General features: G+C 46.3%; 1 protein-coding gene across 2 annotated transcripts in view; it reads left to right on the top strand.

The window, feature by feature from the left end:
* The window catches only part of LOC149358774 (uncharacterized), a 161,720-nt gene that overhangs the window by 78,903 nt on the left and 59,202 nt on the right, over positions 1-23,615 (top strand). For both annotated transcript variants that reach the window (XM_089570960.1, XM_089570959.1), the window contains exons 2-4: positions 12,463-12,878; positions 14,577-14,909; positions 20,338-20,524. In XM_089570960.1, the coding sequence (XP_089427086.1) occupies positions 12,729-12,878; positions 14,577-14,909; positions 20,338-20,524 (670 nt within the window). In that variant the 5' untranslated portion in view covers positions 12,463-12,728. The remainder of the gene's footprint in view (positions 1-12,462; positions 12,879-14,576; positions 14,910-20,337; positions 20,525-23,615) is intronic.

Genomic DNA, 23,615 nt, shown 5'->3' with positions numbered 1-23,615 from the left:
ACGGGAGTCGCGTCGCAACTGCTGTCGTAAAAGAGGATTCGCGTAAAGCAGAACGATATTGAGGATCATTTTGCTGATAGTTTTTTGCAGGTCTCCAAGCCTATATGTAATTATTAGATTTGAAAAGGCCAAAGATCCGTGAGAAGGAAATATTTTGGTGCTCGGCTGCTGAACGAAACGACGTGGGTTTGATCCCGGCCGCGGCGGTCGAATTTCGATGGACGCAAAATTCTAGAACCCCATGTATACTGTATACGATGCGATGCCAGTGCACGTTAAAGAACCCCAGATGGCTGAAATTATCCGGAGCCCTTCACTACGGCGTTCCTCATAGCCTGAGTTGTTTTGGGAAGTTAAACCCCATAAGCCAAACGAAACCAAACCAACCAAATATTTTGTTTTTACTTGGCACCCTGGCTAATTCCCCACTGCAGGTAGGTACCACTCCCTCAGAGGCCAACAACAACTTTGCCTCCGGATTACAGTTTGCCGCGGGACTCAACTGAGGCGATAAATTCAGGACTTAGTGCTATGCGTTTGAATTGGAGGACGCAACGCAAAACGAGGCAAATGACGCAGAGGCGAGACATTTACAAGAACGCTTAAGGCGAAGCGTGACGCAGAGATCTGGCCGAGCGTAATAAGTTGGGCCTAAAAACGAAATGGACTAAGGCATAGCGAACTCGGTGTGTTGTTATAACGTAAGTATTTGGAGTCCCGTGTTTTATAGCGTAATTATGTTGCATAGATGTTGAAAACTTTGATAAATGGCAAAAGCAAAAAGCGGAAAGGCTTTCAGTGGCCAGTCTCTGAAGAATTCCTTTGCATATTGCCTTGCGGCATAGTGTTTAGTGAAGTACGGTGCCATTTTGGAGAAGAATCGTCGCAGAGTCGGGTACAATGATCTTCATTCGTCGTTGACGAACAATGCGTATACATAGATGAACCCCGCAAGAGCGAAATTCTCGATACAAAGAAGTATATTTCCCTATACTCGCGGCGACTATTCTTAAGATTCAGTGCTTTTGATCTCCCAATATAGAAATGTTCTGTATGTGCAATCCCGTAATAACGAAGTTTTCTGAAGCATAGCGGCTTCCCATGTTTCGCCGGCGCGTGAAGCCTATTGAAACGCTATAAAAATTGCATTAAACGAGTTTATTTTACTCATATACACACATGACGTCAACAAGATTTCTCCAGACACGGACGTTATTGTTTACTGTATGAATAGCAGGGCGCAGTGGTGGTGGCTATGACGGGCATGATTATGATGATGATGTCTGCCCACTGCATATACGCGTATAGAATCCGGTCGATACCTGTCACGCCAATGAAAGAGGCTTGTTTTAGAAAATTCCGCCGTCAGAGACGCTAGACCTGCACTGAAGAAGGTGCCAGTAATTGCGATTTCTAGAAGCTTGCAGGCAAAGCAACCCCTCCAGTGCACGCAAATCGTCGAAGCGACCAAGATGTGCTGGGCCGCAGAGCCGAGGGCAACTCCGTTTTCGAAATTCTAAAAACTGATCTAGATATTGTTTGCGGTCGGATACACGCCTCCGCATAATAATGAGACTAACAGTAATACTGAAAAAATAAGTTTCAATATTAGTTAACCATTCTACTAGCCAGCGCGTCTTAGCTGTAATCTGATGCGTTGCAATGCTGACAGTAATATGCCGAAAAAAAGCGCTCTTGTAAGTCAAAAAGTCTTTTTTTTTATCGGTTTTTTTTTTTAAAAACGGTACAACATCTTAGGCGATACACCCGGTATATACTTCGTACAGTGTGCATAATTTGCCACTTTTGCATTATTTTCCGCTTATGCATTAATTAATGACCTTGCTATCTCCACGTATTTGTCAGTGCAGTGTTGCAAAGGAGGAAGTCACGTCTTGTATTGCGTTCTCAGCCAACATGTTTATATGCAATGAAGCATGAGTGATCATTCTTGTCATTTTGACAGTGCACACGCCTTTGCTTGTAAGCCAGCTTTCACGGAAACTGCCTTCGTTGTTCGTGTATTTGGTTTATGGTTTGGTTTATGGGGTTTAACGTCCCAAAGCGACTAAGGCTATGAGAGACGCCGTAGTGGAGGACTCCGGAAATTTCGACCACCTGGGGTTTTTTAACGTGCACTGACATCGCACAGTACACGGGCCTCTAGAATTTCTCCTCCAAAGAAATTCCAGCCGCCGCGGCCGGGATCGAACCCGCGTCTTTCGGGTCAGCAGCCGAGCACCATAACCGCTGAGCCACCGCGGCGGCCGTTGTTCGTGTATGTCTTGGGCTCCGAGTGTATCCTTCAAGCCGCTGCGCTACGCATTTCGGTAGTACAGTTCCAAGGTTCGCCATGTGGACCTTATAAAGAATTTTGATTTTGTGCAGCTGGCCAAGGAAGAAGAATTTAAATTGACAGAAAAGACCCCGTCATCAAAATCTTGATCTCAGTAAAATTCGATTTTATTGCTCTTTCTGTGAATGCTCGTGTGCGTCCGGCAACGAAATACGCATTTATTCCGGAAGAAAAAAAAAACAAATTTTACCTTGAAAATATTTCACTCGATTCAAACCCGTGATGTCACCGAAAAGGGCTCCGTGATCACCGTTTTCAAGAGACTGGCGGTGTAGGCAAGCTTCTAAGATTGGCTAAAAAAAAATTGTTTCGGCGCACGCAGTTCGCTTGCGAAATTGGCTGGTGACGGTGGTACCTGTACTCAATTGGTCTTTTCTTGCTTTTAACAGCTTAATTTTGGGCGAGAGTCGCAGCTTTGTCATTATAACGCGGTAATATATCGAGACATGCTATCTTCAACTTCTCCTCAGTGACCCTTCCTTCCAATCTGTGATATATATATATATATATATATATATATATATATATATATATATATATATATATATATATATATATATATATATATATATATATATATATGGCAGCCGTTGACGTAACAAGGAAGCTGGCTGATTTCTTAGGGCGCCGGTTTTGTACACGCAGCTTATATTGCACTGTATTGCGAACTGTTTCTACGCTTCTAAGCTTGTACAAAGTACCGTTGTTTGTTTTTCTTTACTGGCAACGTACCTTGCTGGGATTTGGAGGCCAGATTTTCGAGGTCCTACTTTTGCGTCCACACAACAGACCTATAAATTACACTCACGTCTTCACAAGCAAGCACTTAGTAGTAGTAGTAGTAGTAGCAGTAGTAGTAGTAGTAGTAGTAGTAGTAGTAGTAGTAGTAGTAGTAGTAGTAGTAGTAGTAGTAGTAGGTTGGTTTTGGTTTGGTTTATTGGGGTTTAACGTCCTAAAGCAACTCAGGTTATGAGGGACGCCGTAGAGAAGGGCTCCGGAAATTTCGACCACCTGTGGATCTTTAACGTGCACTGACATCGCACAGAACACGGGCCTCTAGAATTTCGCCTTCATCGAAATCCGGCCGCAGCGTAGTAGTAGTAGTAGTAGTAGTAGTAGTAGTAGTAGTAGTAGTAGTAGTAGCAGTAGTAGCAGTAGTAGCAGTAGTAGTAGTAGTAGTAGTAGTAGTAGTGGCAGTAGTAGTGGTAGTAGTAGTAGTAGTAGTAGTAGTAGTAGTAGTAGTAGTAGTAGTAGTAGTAGTAGTAGTAGTAGTAGTAGTAGGTAAAAAACTAAGTAGTCGGCCGCGTAAAGCGTACGCTGTATACATGTGCCCGTGAAGGCGACAGGTGCTTATCTATTACGTCTTCCAGTTGAGCTTGGATGAAGTGGAAGGGCTAACGAACATAAGATAGGCTCAGTATAATGCATGGTATTTCGCTCGCTATCGCAGGGAACGCATTTTGTGCTACAGTTGCATCGTCTTGCTGATGTATCTGCAATTTTTCTCCTTTTTTCTTTACGAATAAAGGCACAGCGATACGTGCCCGTCTCGTACGACTTCGCACCACGAGTCAGACCAGGATGTACACGAGTCCCTCTCTAGTCTAATCGGCGCTTCTTTTTAAAAGCTCTGCCTAGTTAGGCCTATCTGCGCAGTCCTGCGAACGCCCGAGCACGTTACCGTTTATACATGCCGCACGCGGGTCAGCGAACACGCTCGGAAGAAGATACTGAGTAGCACATCAAGTCGACTGGTCGTAACGACTGCATGCGCCGCGAGCTACGCGCGCGGAGCCAACAGGTCACACAGATCGCTGAGATTAGGCGGCGCGCACGTATTAATGAGGAGCACATGAAGAAGAAGAAAGAAGAAGAGAAAAAAGACGAGATAGATGACGCAGCCTCTTCTCCTCCTCTCCCTCGCTCTTTCTGTTACTGAATAGCGAATGGCCCGGCCGCTAATTGGTGCTCGGAGTTGGCTCAGCGTTCACGCTCGCCGAGTACAAAAGGTCGTAAAACAAGGTAGGTGCAGGAAATCTGGGAGCTAGACTTTTATGATTTTTCTTTAGTTCTTCTTAACTCCTTGTTACAAAGCCTGTTCGTTGTTAGCCTCGATGCCTTCGTTCTTCTGTTCTTATCTTTCATCATCATGAAGCATTCTTACTTTTCTCCTTTTTTAATGTTTTTTTAATAAATCGCGACTCTATTCCGCCATTCGCTTCCCGGGCTGAGTTGTGAACGTCACGTCTTTCGCTTTCTTCATACACAAGAATCTTCAGCTGCGTCGTCAGCACTATAAATACGTGCTTTGGGGCATATATATATATATATATATATATATATAAGGAATAAGAAAATCTTCAAGGCAACTGACTAAATATATAATAAGTTGGGGAAGTCACATTGAAAAACTTAACAGATTTATTCAACGTTTCGACCAGGGACTGGTCTTTTTCATATATATATATATATATATATATATATATATATATATATATATATATATATATATATATATATATATATATATATATATATATATATATATATATATATATATAAGGGAGAGGAAATAAATACACGGTCCCGGACCCTATAACGTCGAGATTTGGAGATGGCGCGCTGGAGCTCTCTTATCTCCGGATGTGATCTAGAATGAAGTCTGAAAAACAGGGACGCGGCCTCCGGGTTGGCGCGCCTCTTTTTCTCACGACGCTGGTGGCACGTTCTGATGTCAGCGCCTGGCTCCCTTAATTCGCGTCGTGTCGCGCGTTTCGGGCGCTGACTGTTTGCTCCACACAAACACACGGACGCGCGCAGAAAAAAACACGTAAGACAGAGATGCGAAGCACGTCCCTACTGTACACACAAAAGCAAAGGTACTCGGACTTCTCCTGAGGCCATACTCTTAGGGTCTTGCTTATAACAGGACGACTAATATTTTAAGGCGAAAGCCTTTAATGGCTCATACTGTCGTCCGTTAACAAAGCGTGTCACACGCGTTTAACTCGGAAACTAAACAAGACAAAAGAAAACTAATGGTTGCTTCAGACAGAGGAGGAAAAAATGAACCTAGAAGCCATATTTGATGGCTGTAGGTTAATTAGTTAATTAATTATAGGCAAAAATGTCGAAATTGCGTCGAAATAGCGCGGACGTCAATATAGCCACGGGAGAGGCGTGACGTCACATCCACCGGAAGTCGTCACGGCACAGTAAAAATTTTCGAAAAATGGTCGGAAAAACGTCAGATTTGTGTCAAATAAGATGGAGAAATGTGTAACTGTGCGTAATTAACACAAGATCCTCCAAAAATGTACAATTTTGGTATCGATATAGCCGCGGGACCGGTGTGACATCGTATCCACCGGAAGTCGTCACGGCATAGTGTCTTCGGCTTTCGCCTCTCAGCGCTTTAGTTGCCAAAGTGTCCACGCAATTTTTCTCTGCCGTAATTCTACGTCATTATTAAAAACCTGCCCCCCCCCCCCCTTCCCCCTTGTTTTTCACACGGCGAATACTGCTCAATGCAGGCGAGTCACTGCAGACCAAAACACCCGTGAGAAAAGCCGGAAAGCTCGTTCCAACTGCCAAGTGTTTGTGGCGAGTTCGGTTGCCTTCCTACAAAATCTGCACCTGGATCAAATTAAAATAACGATTTCTTTTGGCCGTTTTATTCCTTCGTTATCACTCAGCACACATATCGACTGCGCTACGCCCAGTGGCATATATTATCCTGGCCTTACATGACGTGGGTGAAAAACAGGAGTCAAATAGCCACTGAAGAAGGGCGAGAAAAATAGAATAGAATAGAAATTTGAAAGGAACATTATGCTACCCCACTGCATTAGACTTGCATTACATATCCTGCAGAAGCGACCCAGCTATACAGTTTAGTTGTTTCATTTGTTCGTATAGCTTTATTCAATACAGATCTTGTGCCAAGATATGCGTACAATAGTGGTTACAGAGAACCACTTTGAGGCTGGGTTATCTGTCGACGTGGGTATACGGCTTTCGACGATGTCTGTGAATATTAATTATCAAAAAATGTTTTAAATATATTTAGAATCAATATTTTTCTTTCTTCCTCTCTTTCTTTCGTTTTTAGATGCATTCTCTTAGATACAGTTTCTCATAGTTAAAGATGGGTCAGAAGCTAAGGGCGACAAAGCACTGGCAAAGGCCCCGCACGCCTTGTACGTTATTTATTTATTTATTTATTTATTTATTTATTTATTTATTTATTTATTTATTTATTTATTCATACTGTTAACCCTTACTGAGGGTCATGACAGGGAGGGAATCAACAATACATATAAAATCAATAACACATCTAAAATTTCAAATGACAGAACACAGTAACAAACATTTTGAGTTACAATTATAGAAACACCATCTCAGAAAGCTGCTGAGCTGGAACAAATGGCACAGAAAGCGAAAAAGCACATACAAAGTAATAGGACGCGATGCATATAGCAACAATATAATTATATAAATAATTTCGGTGAAGCTGTCAGCGAAGCTGTAATGGGCTCAGCCAATCGTAACCCATACAAGAAGAAAGAAATCACAGTCGTAATATCATGTCGCAATAAACATTTTGATTTAGCCCTAAGTGACAGGTACAGACGATAACACTGATTCATTGGTGTATCGGGATCATTATGTCTCTGATAATGGACCAGTGCACAGCTGACGAGTTTCGCATCAACAGTTTCTGCAACGACCACGGCGGCCGCGTTTCGATGGAGGCGAAACGCAAGAGGCGCCCGTGTGCTGTGCAGTGTCAGTGCACGTTAAAAACCCCAGGTGGTCGCAATTATTCCGGAGACCTCCACTACGGCACCTCTTTCTTCCTTTCTTCTTTCGCTCCCACCTTCCTCCCTTCCCTTACGGCGTGGTGTCCACCGAGATTTGTGAGACAGGTACTGCGCCATTTCATTTCCCCCTTCAAAAATCAATTATATTTCTACACCATCAAGCAGAACCGTGGGCGGCATTGTGTAATCAAGACACTTGCACGATTTCACGCAAATAAAGCCCAAATGTAAGATATAACATCAACATGATAAGAGAGAACATGATGGAAACAATTCGCATAACGAAAATGTAATGCAGCTTTTTACAATAAATTAGCTATCATATTTTCACGTTGTAGTGACGGCAGTCCAGTGGTCAGGAAGACACCAGAAAGACTTTAAAACGAAGCTCTTTATTTGGGCTGACTTGCGCCCGCAAAAGAACTGGATCACTCGGTGGCGGCGTAAGCAACAAGCGTGCTCGTCAATCGTCGAACTACGAACGTCCGCTGCTAGCGGCATCGTTCAATTTAAAGCCGACAAGGAAACTTGAGATAACAGGTCGAGATCATCTAGAGTAATTTGGAAACACGTAGATGCAGCTGTTCATGGCTGTGAACAATCGAGATTAGACCGGTCGCTTCTCGCGTCACGAACAAAAATGATAACACCCCTTTCTTGCGGTCTTGCGTGAACGAACAAACACTACAATGATACGTGGCAATATTTCTTAAAGGTTGCCAAAGTTTTATTCAAATCGATCTGCTCTACTCAGAACATTAGCTATTTGAACAGATAATGTTTGCCTTGCATAGACCTGTCTAAATTGTGGCATCTTTCGTTCCGGGTATCGGATATTATATCAGCTTGAACTGTCAACGGGGAGATATATCTCGCCTACACTTATGGATTCATTGTAATAATCTGACACTTTAGAATTAATTGGTACTGAACAAAACGAAACTCCCTGTATATACAAATGCCCTATCGCCGAGAACGTTTTTGACATTTCGTACGAAAAGTGGTCAGATATAATTAAAGTTCGTCGCTGTCCGAGCAAACAGTCCCTTTATTCCCAGGCTGCTCCGCGGTGAGAGTGCTTGCGTGCTGAAAGGGAACCCCAATCCCCAAGGAGCTGTCCCAAAGTTCAATCAGTGAAATTTTTAAAACGCGGCGAGAAATGCTATGACTGCTGTTGTTTATTGGTGCAAGGACATCGAAATTTGAACAGCGCCAGAATCTGACAGGAATATGACATATGAAGACACCAAAGACATCTGACAAAAACATTTCACTTTTGCCTGGCTCCGACACCTACACAGCTGCTGGCCAGGCAAGTGAAGCACTGTCACATGTCCCAGTCCCATGTAGTGTCTGTGTAGTTGTTTGCTTCAGGCTTAGTTTCGTGAAAACATCCAGGAAGAGCATAAGCGATGTCGAGTGGCCTTACGAACCATTACACAGCATCCAGTTATAGCATTGCTTCGTTTTGGTACTCCGAGAAAAAACTGGCAGTGGTTTAGCTCTGGTTGAACCTAGAGGATTGCAAAAGCAACGAGGAGAGAGAGAGAGAGGCGATGGAGAGCGCGCAGCAGTGGCGGCGGCCCCGGCACGCTAGCTATGCGCCGCTACTGCGCATGCGCAACTGGCAAGCGCGGCTGCAGAACCTCTGAGTCACGCGCGCAGCGACAGCACGCCAGCTGTGCGCCGTGTGACGTCACTGCTCCTCGTGCATGCGCAGTACGGCCTTTCCTCAGCTCGGCGAAATGGTTCGGCGACTCGCGTAGTGTTGCTTTCGCAACAAAAAAAAAAAAAAGTGGGTCGATTTGCGTAGTTAAGCAAATCCGAATTAGGTGCGCTAGCACTTTGGTTTCCCTTCGGTTCCGGTGTTCGGATATATAGCGAAAATGAGTTAATGCCCATATATACGCAGTTGGTCTCTCTGTTTTGCGCTCATAGATCCCTGGGAGTCGTCATATACTAGTCCTGGCTCAGTGGTGCAGTGGTTAAAGCGACGCGCCGCTGTCCTGCGGTGGCAGATGCTGCCATCGGTGTGGGTTGTGAGCAACCTCTCGCGACCAATCTTTATTGAACTGCCATGTGCCACGGTGCGCTGTTTTCCCCAATTTGGTGGGCAGGCTTCCAGGTGTTATATATCGGTGTATATATACACCTGGGCAGGATTCCGACAACCCGGTGGGCAGGTGAGCAGCGGGCCACAAAGCGGGCTTCAGACGAACAAACACAACGGCTCAAAGCAGGGAGCGGCCACTACAATTGCTAGCGCACAAAAAGCTTACCGCTCACTTTCATTCGCCTGTCAGGCCGAACGGGAAGCGTTCCAATTATTGTTAGTGAACATAGAAGCATGACCGAAAACTTCACATCATTCAATATCAAGTAAAGAATTATATGGGTTGCCTGCATTGACCCGGCGTTAGGCTTACTGAGAAAATACAGGTGGCCGGGTTGCCCACATTCGCCTAACATGGGATCATTAGGGGGTAATACATAGTATGGCAAAGTTGGTCCGACGTATGCCCTGCTAAACGACTAGCTGGGCTGCCGTCATGTTAAATCGATTCAGGCAGCCCGGGCGGGCTGCCTGCATCTGTCCAATATAAGACCGATTAGGAACTCTAGCGACATTGGGGGCGACAGGACTGATGTACAAAACTGACGTTGACCCCACATGCGCCTCCTGCAAAGGGTCCAGATTGGTACTGATAGGAGAGCTCAGTGGGTTGCCTTTATTGGGCCGATGCTGGCGCGAGTTGAAGAACCGACATCGGCCCCACGAAGGCTGCCTAGTCGGACCGGCTGTGGCCCACAACTCGGAGCCCCCTGTACTACACGGGATGCGTTGAGCACCGAAGATGACTTTCGTTAACAGGGAAATTTTGCGAAATGACCGCACTTTAAAATCTTTTAAGCTATTATAAAGCGGCGCATGAAGTTTCCTCTGCAGAGTGTTGACGTTTGTGCTCTGCGCGTGACAGTTCCAAGTTCCCTGCTGAACGTGAGCGTATGCTAACGGCTCCTTTAGAGCGTAACGCACGAAAAAGAGTGCACCTATACACTGTGTACAACTGCCACGTTTTTAGTATTTTTTCTGCCAGCCTCCTTTGAGGAGAGTGGGACTTGTGGACGATTTCTAAACGCTTTATTCACAATTCTTGCCAACTTCACCCTTGACAACTTTAGACGACTGTGATGTTCGAAGAAATGAAAGCAATAAAAAAATTAAACAAGAATTCTATGACGTCATAAAGATAGAACGCGTGAAATGTTATTGCTAGCATACAAGACTTAGCTCGAGACAATTATTCCATTGCTTCTGGCTTTGGAAGGCAGGTCGACACCATATTTGTTCAGAGTGCAGTCTTTCCTGACCGTCCTGTATCTAGGTATGCATATACTTGACAGTACGCCTGAAGATACCTTACGGCATAATCGTAAATTCCTAACTCTTGTCTGCCGGTCAGCAACCCATAGATTTGCCGGAAGGCCCCGCCGCGGTGGCTCATTGGTTGCGGCGCTCGACTGCTGACACGAAAGACGCGGGTTCGATCCCGGCCGCGGTGGTCTAATTTCGATGGAGGCGAAATTCTAGAGGTCCGTGTGCTGTGCGATGTCAGTGCACGTTAAAGAACCCCAGGTGGTCGAAACTTCCGGAGACCTTCACTACGGCGTCTCTCATAGCCTGAGTTGCTTCGGGACGTTAAACCCCAATAAACCAACCAAACCAGATTTGCCGCAAGGTAAGTCTAAAGATACTCGACGGTACATTTGTGGTTACCTAGCGCTGTTCTTACGTCAACTAAACCACATAAAGCTCTTGCTGGCGATCTCAGCAGAGGCCGCGGTCGTGCGGATCTCACGCTGCGAGCGTACTGCACCGCTTTGCGTTATGCGCGTCGGCGGCGCGGCGCGAACGCTGGCTCCTCCCCCGGGCTCGTCCCCTGCGGCGGGAAACAGCCCTCGGATTGGACCCGCGCCGCCTCGGGGCTCGACCGGAGGGCAGAGCCGCCATCTGCCGCAAACACACGCACACGCAATTGTTGTGCGCGAGCCGCTCTCGGCACGCTCCTCTCCGCCGCCACAGCGGGAGCGGCAGAAGATGAACGATGGCTTCGCCGTGGCGCACGGGTCGCCTTTTGTTTATGCGTTGGAACTCTCTCCTCCCGCCCTCCTTTCTCTCTACGCGCCTCTCTTCCCCCTCCTTCTCGTCTGAAACTGGCCGTTGTTCTGTGCATGGAAATAGCACTGTTTACCCGCGTCGCTCTTAGGTCTGCTTGGTTCGTAAACAACGTTATGCGCCGGGGGATAGTCTCTTCTATGGTTGCTTCTAGTTACTAGGTTTGACATTCCCCTTTATTTTCCTATATTTTCCTTAGACACGATATGTAGAGAAAAGTTGCACTGTGGCCAATAGATAATGTCGTGTGACATGAAAAGTTGACGGGTTCTGAAGTCATGAAGTGAGATTTCATGGCGACCTTTCATTGGACATATGTGCACTTCCGCGGCAGCACTGCACATCCGTAATAAAGCAGTTACCTGAGGCTTTCTCTCTGCTAGCACGGAACGTCTCCAGATATTTTCGGCTTTATTATCTTCTTTACATATTCGTCTTTTTATGTGAAGATATAAAGGAATAATACGAGATCAATGCAAATAGTTTTTTATTGAAAAAAAAGGATCGAAAAAATAACATTTAAGGTTGATTTTCTGATAACGGTTGTCTAAAATAAAAGTTCGAAGTAAAGTTTGAATTCCATTAAGCGAAACAATAATCGAGGCTGTGCTAGGATGAGCCCACAGTTCTTCTACATCCTTTCCACCGTTTATTTTTTTTTGTTCGTTTTTCGTAAATGGAGAATGATATGAAGGCCCGAATGTTGTACAAGTCCTCAGCTCTCTTGCAAGAGAGTTGTATAACACTGGACACATGCATGGTGCGTTCCCTCATGTCATATTAGAACGGATATATGTCATGCATGGATAAACATTCTTGTTTTTCTGTATTCGCCCCCTGGAGAGCCACGAGAGAGAGTTCGAAACACTATAGCATCGCATTGTGCATGTGTCACACCTCGCGTCGTGTTAAACGGTACAGGGTGATCATGACAGTGATGGAAGAAGGTGACTAAGTTCGCCGTCACGAAATAATAAATTGCCGTTCAAGTTTACGCTCCATAGCTTTATGTAGACGCATATGCATCGCCTTTTCAGTCGGAAATCACGAAATGCGTTTAACATGTGCTTTCCGTTTTTCTTCTCTTTCTTTATCTCGGTACGCAGGATGGAGTTCAGTGTCCACAGATCAACGACCCTGCTGAGGCGATGACCGTCCAGGCTACGCTACTACGCGGACTGCTGTTGTTGAGTGAACTGCGCAGCGGCCCGTAGGCGCTCGTGTCAGCGTGTGCATAGGAGGTGTAGAAGGAGAGACCTGACCATGTCTGCCACTGTGTTGCGCGGGGCGCTTTAGGGCTGGCTCTCAAAGCTGCGTAACAGGAGAAGCAGCAGCAGCGAACGCCAAGCTAGCCCTAGTTCGGGGAGGAGCCATGTTCCAAAACCTAGCCATGCACCTGCCTTCGTACCAGGACGGCTCGAGCGGGACTTCGGCGGCCTTCCTGCACCCGGGACCGCCGGTTTACGTGCCTGGTACCAGGCCGCTGGTGCCTGTGCCGCACCAGTACATGCATCACCACCAGGCAAGAATTGAAACGCGCATTTCGCTTCACGTGGGTGTGCACTGGGCTTATGCGCGGGTACACACTTGGTCAAGTATTCAGGCCATACACTCCACTTTGAACAGAAAGGAGTATAACGGGAGCAAAGCTGTCCTCTAGCGCACACCCTTTTATAAAAGGGTGTGCGCTACAGGACAGCTTACTCCCTTTTTTACTCCCTTATAGGTGTATTCTTGTTTAAAGTGTACGAATGCATTTTGGGCCTTATAGCAAAGGTGAGGACGACGGCCGTCCCCATCCTGTGGAGATTAGAGATTCAAGAGTGTCATATATATCTACAGGACTCAGATGGAAACCCTATGGCCCAAATAATTTTGACCAAGGCTGTACATCACACTTCCTACTTGTTGCAAGGTTCAGGATGCGGACACGAACAGAGAGAGAAAAGCGGAAAAGCTCTGTTTGTGATCATGTCTGCGGGGCTGTGGGAACAAGGAGCTGACAAGCAGAAAAGAGGCAAAAAAAAGGATTTTGCAAAAAAATTCTTACTAAGCATTCCGAGTATGCTGTAGTCAGACTTTTGACTGATGCATTTTTTCCTCTGTTCCCTTGGGAAGCATCGCATTTGATGCTGGAACCACGGCGACTTGTCCTGATGACGCAACGCTTCAGTGGCCAGTAGTTGGGAGCGGAAGTAGAGTGAACTGAAGATGGACTGGGTGAAGGGGAGGAGGGGGGGGGGGGGGGGCAGGAATTGCTGCAAAAGGCAGCCCAATCCTTTTCCTGCTTCTTTAGCTTGCCCTTGCTGCTAGCCACGTGTCGTCTTCGAGATCTGGGCTGACACCTAGCAAGCGACATGATCCGCCCGTCCCGGTGTCAAAAGGCGAGCCGACCAAAAATACAGGAACAACGAATGGCTCATGAGAGAGAAATCGCTGCTAAATTCTACACCAGCTTTGTGTAGCAGCTCTCGTTTCGGCTGCTGTACATGAGTTGGCGGGATTGAATCCCGGCCGCAGCGGCCTCATTTTGGTGGAAGTGAGGTGCAAAAGACGCCTGTCTGTGATGTGAGTTCACGTTAAAGAAAATCAGGGGGTCCAAATTAACCCTGAGCCCATCCCAACGGCGCCTCTTTCTCTCTCCATCCTTTCGCTCCCTCCTTCAACCCTTCCCTCATGGCACACCCGCGTTTCAATGGAAGCGAAGCGCGAAAAGTGCTCATATGCTGTTCAATGTCAGTGCACGTTTAAGATCCCAAGGTGGTCCAAATTATTCCGGAGCCCTCTTCCGGGCACCTCTTTTTCTTCTTTCACTCTGGCCTTCCTCCCTTCCCTGTCAGAACGGTTAATAAGGTGTCCACCGAGAAGTGAGACAGTTACTGCCCCATTTTCTTACCTCAAAACCAATTTTGTTCCTCTAAACATTGGGTTATCCGCATAGCCGAATACTATTATAAAGTTGTGCTTAGCAGAAGGGCGGACTTATGGGTCACTCTGGGAGGAAGCTGTGCCATTTGAGCCATACATTCCTTCGACTTTTTCCGCTGGAAAAAAAAAATGACATTCAACTTGGGTTTCCTATGTCAGATTCGCTTGGTGGGAGGAGAGGACGACCTCCCGTCCCCTCCTCGCTTCCATAAGTCAGCCCCTGGTTTAGCCCGACAACCGGCACTGCGTCCCCCGCCTTCCGCGTATCGAGCTCGCTCTTGCGCGCCCGCAGATGTCGTCCATGGGCACTGTGGTGTCGTCCTCGGCGTCCCCGACGGCGCCGTCGGTGGCGGTCAGCTCCATGGCCACCATGCCCCCGGCGCCGGTGTCGCCCACCGTGGCGCCACCTCCGCCCACGTCATCGCCGGCGCGCGGCCACCATCATCACCACGCGGCCACGGCGGCGGCTGGCGTCGGCGGCGGCGCCGTGCAGAGCCACAGCGCCCACCTGGGCGGTGTCTGGGGGCAGGCGGTGCGCGGGTCTCCCGACACGGCCCAGTACTCGAGCCCGTCGCCGGCGCACGGACACCTGGCGGCGGCACACCACGCCAGGTTCGCCTTCCAGGTGCGCCGCCATTACTTGCAGGGCCGGACACTTAACAGCAATTTCTGCACGGGGATTCTCTCCAGGCTAGCGCTTAAGCCTCGTTACACCACTCCCTACTCGGAAACGCGACGCTTCCCTTACAAAAATTTCTTTATATGCTCCATAGACTGCATAGACTTCTTTCTATAAAGGCTACAGACTCTCTAAAGACAATTCCTAGAGAATAGTCTATAGGCAATACAAATCCTATAGACAGTGTGTAGGCAATCTATAGATTTATGGCCATACACTTTTAATAGACTTTTGTCTATAGACACTCTATAGACTATGAATAGACAAAACGAAATATCTATAGGAAGGCAATAGAGTCTATAAGAACTCTATAGACTGTCTATAGAGCATTTTTATAAGGGTTATACCCATCCAGTGGAGATCCCTTGTGTGCATATGTGTGCGCGTGAGTTTGATGCGCGTGTCACTCAGTTGTACTCATCTGCAGTAGCTTGCCAAGTAGATTATATGCGTGTGAAGTGCACTTTGCGAGTGAATTGTGTGCGCGTCTCGCGCAGGGTGCCCGCATTTCGCACACCTCTCTCGATGTGACCCGTTCTCTCCGATATCCATTTACTCCCCTCACACCCGCCAAAAGGTCAACATGCGCGTCCCATCTTAAATTTTCGCTTAAAACGACTCCTAATGTTTTGACTTCTTTCCGAAGCTCAGTTTTACAGGTATAAAAATGAATATCCAAATTGAAGTTTATTTGTTTACTGGTGCGAATGAAATAGATTTTGTTACATTCCTCATTACAACACCAGAAAGAGAAAACACTCTGCCTTAAGCACGACTTGCTACACCCGACTTAGCAGCTATTTCAACTGTCGCTTCCTTTACTCAGCAGCCCATATTCATTACCTCTTACGCTCTAAGTTTAAGGTGCCACGCTACAACTCTTAGTTTTTCCTTCGACACGTCGGCAGCATTTGAATGCAGGCGCACGAATGAGAAAAGCACGAAAGCACTATACTTGTTGGCGTTGTCACAGCCAGGCAGAACGACCTGAGTGTGGAGGAAGGTGGGTATGAAGGCCTTCCTCGCACTTCTGCTGCATTCTCACTGTTGTCAGCAGCTGCTGAGTTTCTTCACATATTTTTATTTTCTTGCCGTTTTGCCCCTCACTTTCAGAGTGAGTAACGTTTGCTACCTTTCGTGGACGTGCATTACTCTCGTAGCCCCAGTAATCATTCCCGAGTGGAACGGGTTTGTTACTCATCAAGGTGAAACGTAAGATACGCCCCACTGGGAACCGGAGAGAACAAAGGCCGCGCGGGAGAACAGAGTGCACAGTAAATATACGGATTGCTTTCTCTGGTAGACGCCCTGCTGTGGCGGGAGAGGCTTTTGTTCTCACTTTTGCTTTTTCTTTCTTTTTTGCTTGGCGCGTGGAATGTCTAATTGCTTCGAAAACAATAGAAAGTGTCGAGAACTCTCTCAGTCGACGACGCGCGGATCCTTGACACCCCGCTTGGCTTGAAGGGTCCGAACTGCGGCGGAAATGCAGGAGACAAAAACTGCGTGACGAACGAAGCCATTGGTCCCTTGTACAAGCCTTGCCCTTGACGCTCATCGCTGACCCGCGAACCGGCCAGCCGTCGTATATACATGTGCAATGCTTGGCGCCACCCTGCGATGTCTGCGTGCTTCACCGCCGGAAAGGGACGTGTGGAGCGAGTGTGTGTATACGTGTTCTGGGTCAGGTTGTTCGCGCTTAACCCCTGGCGAAGACAACGAATGCCTGTGGTGAAGGACGGGTCTATGATTCGCTGCACGTTTGAAGTCGCGGAACACAAGCATGCCATCGCGACACTTCTTGTATTATTTTGTACTTCCTTGCAATAGGAAAACATGGTGACCGACCAGGAAACTTTTGTAACGTAGCTGCTCGCGTTTTTCAATGCTTCCCGTTCCTTGTCACCTGACAAAGACTTTGGTCCGTCACCACCGTCCTTCTTTTACTGAGTCTATATAATCTGTTTTCTCTTGTTTTGCAAGGGCTATTGTTCTGCTGCTAAGCATCGCCTTCGTGACAGCAACTGTTCGTTGAGTATCTGCAAGCCTCCGAGCAATTCCAGCCTCCTGACCACTCTTTATCCCATTATAGGCTCTGCTACCCGTATTGACCGATCGGTTGTGATTTGTTTTCCGCATTAGGTGTCACACCTAGACCCATTTTTTCTCTTTTGACTATCATAAATCAAGTTCATTCGCTAATGCACGTTGCTTACTTCCTGTCTACCAAGGTTACCACGTGTCATTTTCTATTATACAGCTTGTAGTGTTCTGCTGAAATTATTTCCAACTTTCCTGTTTTCCGCGCCTACAAATTTTCGCCGTACAAGCGCTAAGGATGCAACTTCTACTTACTTTTCATGTGAGGGATGTTGGAAAGCTGCCCTTCATAATTTGAGAGCGCCTGTCAAGTTCACTTCAACCTATGTTCTCATATTATACTACGACTAACTTCCATAGTCCACAACCCTGATTGCCGATCAGCGTAGTTGTTCCATATGCATGTACTCACTATTAATTTTTTCAGTACCTCACTACCCCTTATAAACTGCATATGACTCCCTTCCCGGAATTTTGAGCATTACTTTACAACTCTTCATATTAATTTTAGTCATACCACACTTTGCCTGTTTATTCCCTAAAGCATGCGCTGCAGTTTATCTCCTGAATTACCTGCGGCCATGTCGTCACCAAATCGGACGTTGCTAAAGTGTTTTCCAATTACCTTTATGCATTTAATCCTCGCCAATCCAACAATTGCTTTGACTACCTCTTGCCAGCACTCAGTGAATAACAACGTAGATAGTTTCCCGCTGTATGAAACATTTTCTTGTCAGTATGCCCTTCTCCAGTGGAGGATTATGTTCACCTATATTTTCTTCTGAAACCCCAAATTAATGACAGTTCCAGCGTAGAACAGATCCTTCTTAAGAAACAACTTGCGTGTTTTGGCAATGGGAGGTACCAATGGTTAATCCAAAAGACAACGCGGCAGATGTTCAATCACTTTACAACAAGGTATCCAGCAGGGAGGTTTAACCGCATCAACGATCGTGAGAGTGGTCTTCTGCAGCTCAAACACGTCTGCAAATGCAAGGTCGCCGTGAAGGTGTGAGCCCTGAAATGTATTAGAGGCGACATCTGTATTGAGCTCAGCAAGGTACCACCAGAAACTATCGGCATGGCCGTTGAACTACGATATAGCGCGGACAACACAAACCCTTTCACTGCAGTCGAGTGCCTGCTTTGAGAAAGTGTTAAAAATAAAAACAGCGACAGGAAATCCTCCAGATTGAACTCCGGAAACAAAGACCACCGTATGCGCAACGACCGATAAAGGAGACAGCGAGGTCCACGTTCATCCTGCTCTCTCTATGGGCGAATTGATACTCATTGATTCCGTGCCACCTGGAAAAAGCTGTGAATAAACGCTTTCTGTTTATCGTCATAAGCTCCCAGAGAGCTGCAGGAAGTAATTGCGCGTGTCGGAATCCACATTATTATAAGATCTGCGATAAGGCATCCCGCCACGGTGCGCTAACGATGTGAACGTTTCGTGGGAGGGAAGCTTATAGACGGGCCTGTGTGGTCACACCCAGGCGTCAGCATACACGCAGTCCTCGACTGATACCGCGCCATCTCTTAGCAATTCTCGGCGAAACGAAACATCTGCGAAAGGTCGCCCTCATCTCGAGAGCCGATCGGAAACGGCCGCGCGACACATGCGCTGAATTCATTGACGAATGCGAACTCCTCCCGGAGTACTGCTTACAACACTGGCGGGACCGATTCGAAACTCGGAACACGTACCGGGCGGAAATGAGGCTTAAGATACAACCGTCGACCGGGGCACTGTATATATGCGACCTGTAATAAATACGTTGCCCTTGTGCTTTCTTGCGACACACTTCGCGCGTTATTTCTATATCGGGACCACACCGCATCGTCTTTCCTGATGTGCAAGAGTGCATGAGGCATACTTATAATGCTGGCTGACTGTTCTTCGTGCCGTCTGTGGACGGCTTTCGTTAAACTTGCATCCAAAACAGTGGGATGCTATGGCTCTTCAAATGACGTTGAGGCTTTTCAGATAAACGTGAACCTAATTGGCATCTGCTTATACTGCGTTGTTTTTGCTTAATACTGGCGCGTATAGATGGCGCAACAAACGAAAAGGCTCAGACATGCATAGCTGTCGCCAGTGGTGCTGCACGAGGCTTACTGCGTGCCCAGCTATTGTGTAACACGGCTATCGTCATACCCAGTAATTCTGGACAAAAGCATTTTTGAGCCGGAAACCGTTTATGAACGCAATTTTTTAATATAATGGAAGATTTCATTATAGCAATCGATATATTCTCAGATCACCCGACGGCAGTCTTAATTTTTTTTTTTCTATTAACGTTTTTGCTATCGTCAAAAGTGTACCCCTTTCGTTTTCCATGGCAGTCTGAACTGTTCGATGCGATCGATGGAAGCACTTTAAAAGGAAAATTTTCTGTGTATAGAAGAATGGGTCATTACCTTCAATATTTATAACACTTTCTTACAATTTTACAATTTTCAAAATTTTTGTCCCAGATAGTTGGACATGTTTCACTACTTCGCCTTAGGATAGAACAAAAATTCTGAAAGCTGCTTTCCTTGGCACACATTTTCGGTGCTCATTTTTTTAATTTCGTTTCCTGACATTCTACTATCCTTATTTTCGGGTATATCCCTGCTGAAAAAAAGTTGTATGATGCAATAAACTCATACAGTTTGTCATACAAATATTATCGACTTATCATACAAATCATAGAAACTTATCATACAAATGTCTACATTTCTGTAAAATCATACAGTAATCATAGATGTCATAGAATATCATACAAATTGTATGATATATCATATAAATTGTATGATATATCATATAAATTGTATGATATTCTATGATGAAGCCTCTATGAGGTTATTGCTTCCTGGTTTGGTTTGTTTTGGTTTATGGGGTTTAACGTCCCAAAGCGACTCAGGCTATGAGAGACGCCGTAGTGGAGGGCTCCGGAAATTTCGACCACCTGGGGTTCTTTAACGTGCACTGACATCGCACAGTACACGGGCCTCTAGAATTTCTCCTCCAAAGAAATTCAATCGCCGCGACCGGGATCGAACCCGCGTCTTTCGGGTCAGCAGCCGAGGGTTATTGCTTCCTAGAACTTTTTTTCAGCAGGGATAAGCTAAGGAAGAGTCGAATAATTATCACTAATTATCACTCGCCAGGTAGCTTCCCGTGGAGGAGGGTGACTTACTTGCATGCTCATCTGTGTGCTCATGTGTGTGGTCAGAAAGTGTACACACCTCATGGGGAACGACGTATGCTCATCGGCGGGTGTCGCAGGGCGCGTCCGGCGTGACGAGCGTGGCCTCGTGTCGGGAAGCCCCCTCGGCGGCGTACCTGAGCAGAGCCAACGGTCTGGGCTCGTACGCCTACATGGGCACCGAGGTGGCGCCCTGGGTCGGCGTCGAGTCCGGGCTCTCCTCCATCCAGGGAGGCGCCGTGGCTTCGCCGTTCGCAAGGATCACCGGTGAGCCCAGCCTCTCCTCACTCACTCACTCGCTCAGTCACTGTGTGCCATTTACGGCGGGCGTTGTGACGTATGTGACGCGGACGTTGTGACTGGTATACACCGCATTATAGTAAGTTGTATACATTCGAATACAATTGTATACAGAGTATTGCATACACTTGTTTGAAGCTACATACTGAGTTCCTTAATCATACCTGGTACGAAACTGCAGATCAGCTGATTGTGGCGGCGCCTCTGAGCTGAGGAGCGAAATCTTGCACTTCGCCACTTCTATGTTTTGAACAGCTGCGGGGAGTTCATATAAATGCCGCAAGTGTCGTAACAGTCTGCTAATCTTAAATTTTTGTCCCAATCAGAGTGCCAGGTTTTGATATATGAACCCTTTGGGCAGTTTTGATACTGATCGATCAACGTACTTTGTTTCTATTTAGCTGTGTAACTGCATGAAGTCGCATAGAGAACTGCGTACAGTTACAATTTCAAGATACTCGAATGTCCTACTTTTATTTTGTGGAGTCTATTTGCGACTTCCTGGGAGTAAATAATTCAGTTTAACAATGGTTATCGATGGTTTCCACTGACTAGGCGTGAAGTGCGGTTGGTCCCATATTTGTATAGAGTGGCGCCGCATGGCGACTGCAAACAGAAGCTCAGATGCACCGAAGCTTGTACAGCCTTGCCTGTGGCAACTACGTCTGGGACAGCTAAGTTGCGGAAGAAAACGGTAATTTCGTGAGCCAGATAGAGGGGTAGGGTAGTTGTGCCCTCTTGATGGGACCAAACCAACATCACCAAGCCCACCTGTAGTCTCCACAATATACTGCGCCAACGCGATTGGGCGTTGGCGCAGTATATTGACCTCCTGTCGAGGTCAAAGTCACGATCGAAGAAAGCTGTCCCTGGCTTTCCGGAGCACTCAGATACGGGGACGTTAAGCAAGTTTTGCTCCCACTATAGCTGTAAATTTCTAATTGGTTAATGTAATCGAAGGATTTCGCATCAAAGTGAAAGCTGGTAATCTCCTTTTTCTCACTGGAGTTATGGCTGCTTCCAAAGGTCAAGGAACAGTCCTTTGCGTCCGACGAGAAGGTGACCCACGCAGTACGATGCTGGTGTCAACAAATGCCTTCATTCTACTGCGATGACGTGCAGAGGCCAGTGGGCCGGTGGCGGAAGTGCGTAGACGCTGACAAAAACTATAAATATCAAAGAGGGATGTGCTGTTGGGAACGGAACATTTGAACTTTTCAGTTGAACGTAATATCGTAGAATTCCGTCGCTCAAAACGAAAGTTACACCTCAGGAGACACAACCTGATGAATACTAAGTGTGTAATGAATTCCAAAGCGTATCCGTGACCTATTAATTGTGACAGCTTGCTGTATGTGCTGTTTAGTTATTAATAAGCCAAATTTGGCTTCTTCATGCCATTATGCGTGCTGCTATGCTTTTGAAAAGGTCGCAGTTCACCACCAATCGTTGGTATTGAAATGTATTTACACTGTGTTACTTTAAAGTGGATTGAAAAACACTGTCTACTTCTTTTTGCTGTGTTTGTTATTTGTTTTCATCGCGGGACATCTACGAGGTCGGAATAACGTTGGATGCGAGAGAAAAAAACAGATAAATGTTTTTCATTGAAAAAGGCAACCTGTGCTCATTTTTATCGAATAAACACCCTTTTCACCAAGCATTGTGCATGACTAAACATTCTTTTCTTGGTTTCTCATTTTCTGAATTTGTGTCTTGTGTTAAATGCACGGTGGTTAAATGACACGCATACTATAAGCAGAGTGCACCGCTTTCATAAATTCTACATAAGTACACACTTGTAGAGCAAAAAAAAAACAAACTTTTTTCTTTCCTAAAAGCGCACGCTCTTTGCGTTTAATTTCTGGATGGAGAAAGTAGAAAACTCACTTCTACTTTATGCATCTTCGTTTGGAATTTCGCCTATTGTGACCACTCATTGACGCCATCAATGAGTCAATGCATAAGCTCAATTAATTACCAAAAAAAAAAGGAAGCAGGAATGGTGAACAGACCAGAAGACTAAAACAAAGAACTAGAGAAAAAAGTGAGAGAACGGAAGGAAAGGAGAAAAAAATCATTAAAGAAACTTCATTTATCTCTCTAACGTGACGAATCTAAATGCTGAATTACTTTCTTATTTTTCGTACTTACAGAGCTGTCAGTATTGATTTCAGCGTTTTTGCACGATTACTGACACTGCTGAGACAGCTGTTACTATTTCTCCTGAAACTCGACTAGTTCAAGGAAGTGAAAGAGGTAAAATATCGCCAGTTTCTTCCGAGTGTGGTAGGGTGCGCCCTCTGTCTCCCGCTCATCTTCTTTCCTCTTTAACTTCCTATTATTTACTACGTCAAGAGGGTGTTTAAAAAGCAGGAGGTTTTCTGCTCTTTCTCTTTTAAGCATCGAATAATGCATAGTTTCGTAATCACAGCATGTGTCCGGCGACCACATTTTTTCCCGGCTTTTTGCAATGACTGTCTGCGCGGTAGTCTGCCAAAAAGAAGCAAGCTGTATTACTTCGAACAGCATCAAAGGATTAAACTGAAGTGCCTATGCAGACTCTGTGAATTAAGGGTCGTCGCCCTGCACGCGTGTCACTCGGCAAGCTGCAGGTCGACAAGCTGCGTTCGTGTCTTCTACGTTCGTCCTTTCCAGCTGTTTTGCATACACGGCGGACCCCCTATCCGCATCCCGAGAATGTGTCGCAACCAGCGATACAACATCCCGTTAAGCACGCAGTTGTCGGAAGGCCGAACAAGCTCGTTTTGCGCTAATTTACGCCGCCTTGAAGTGGCAGTGCAAAGCGGACGGTCACCGACGCGACGGTCCGCTCGGGCGTGTATCTTTGCTTCTAATCTCTGCCAGGCACGGAATGCCCGAGTCGTATGTATACCGAGATAAGCCGCAGAGTTCTAAGCAGCGGAGCACCGCGATGCTCTCCGAGAAAGACACCTCTCGGGGCTTTTGAAACAAGCTTTACAAAGTATATACACATACATACACACACGCACTATGGAGACACCACGGAGAAAAAGAAACGGCTGTTGGTTCTTTG

The sequence above is a fragment of the Amblyomma mixtum genome, chromosome 2 (genome assembly GCF_055824585.1).
Source record: "Amblyomma mixtum isolate Tamu chromosome 2, ASM5582458v1, whole genome shotgun sequence".
NCBI classification, from domain to species: Eukaryota; Metazoa; Arthropoda; class Arachnida; order Ixodida; family Ixodidae; genus Amblyomma; species Amblyomma mixtum.
This window is presented reverse-complemented; position numbering and strand designations above follow the sequence as displayed.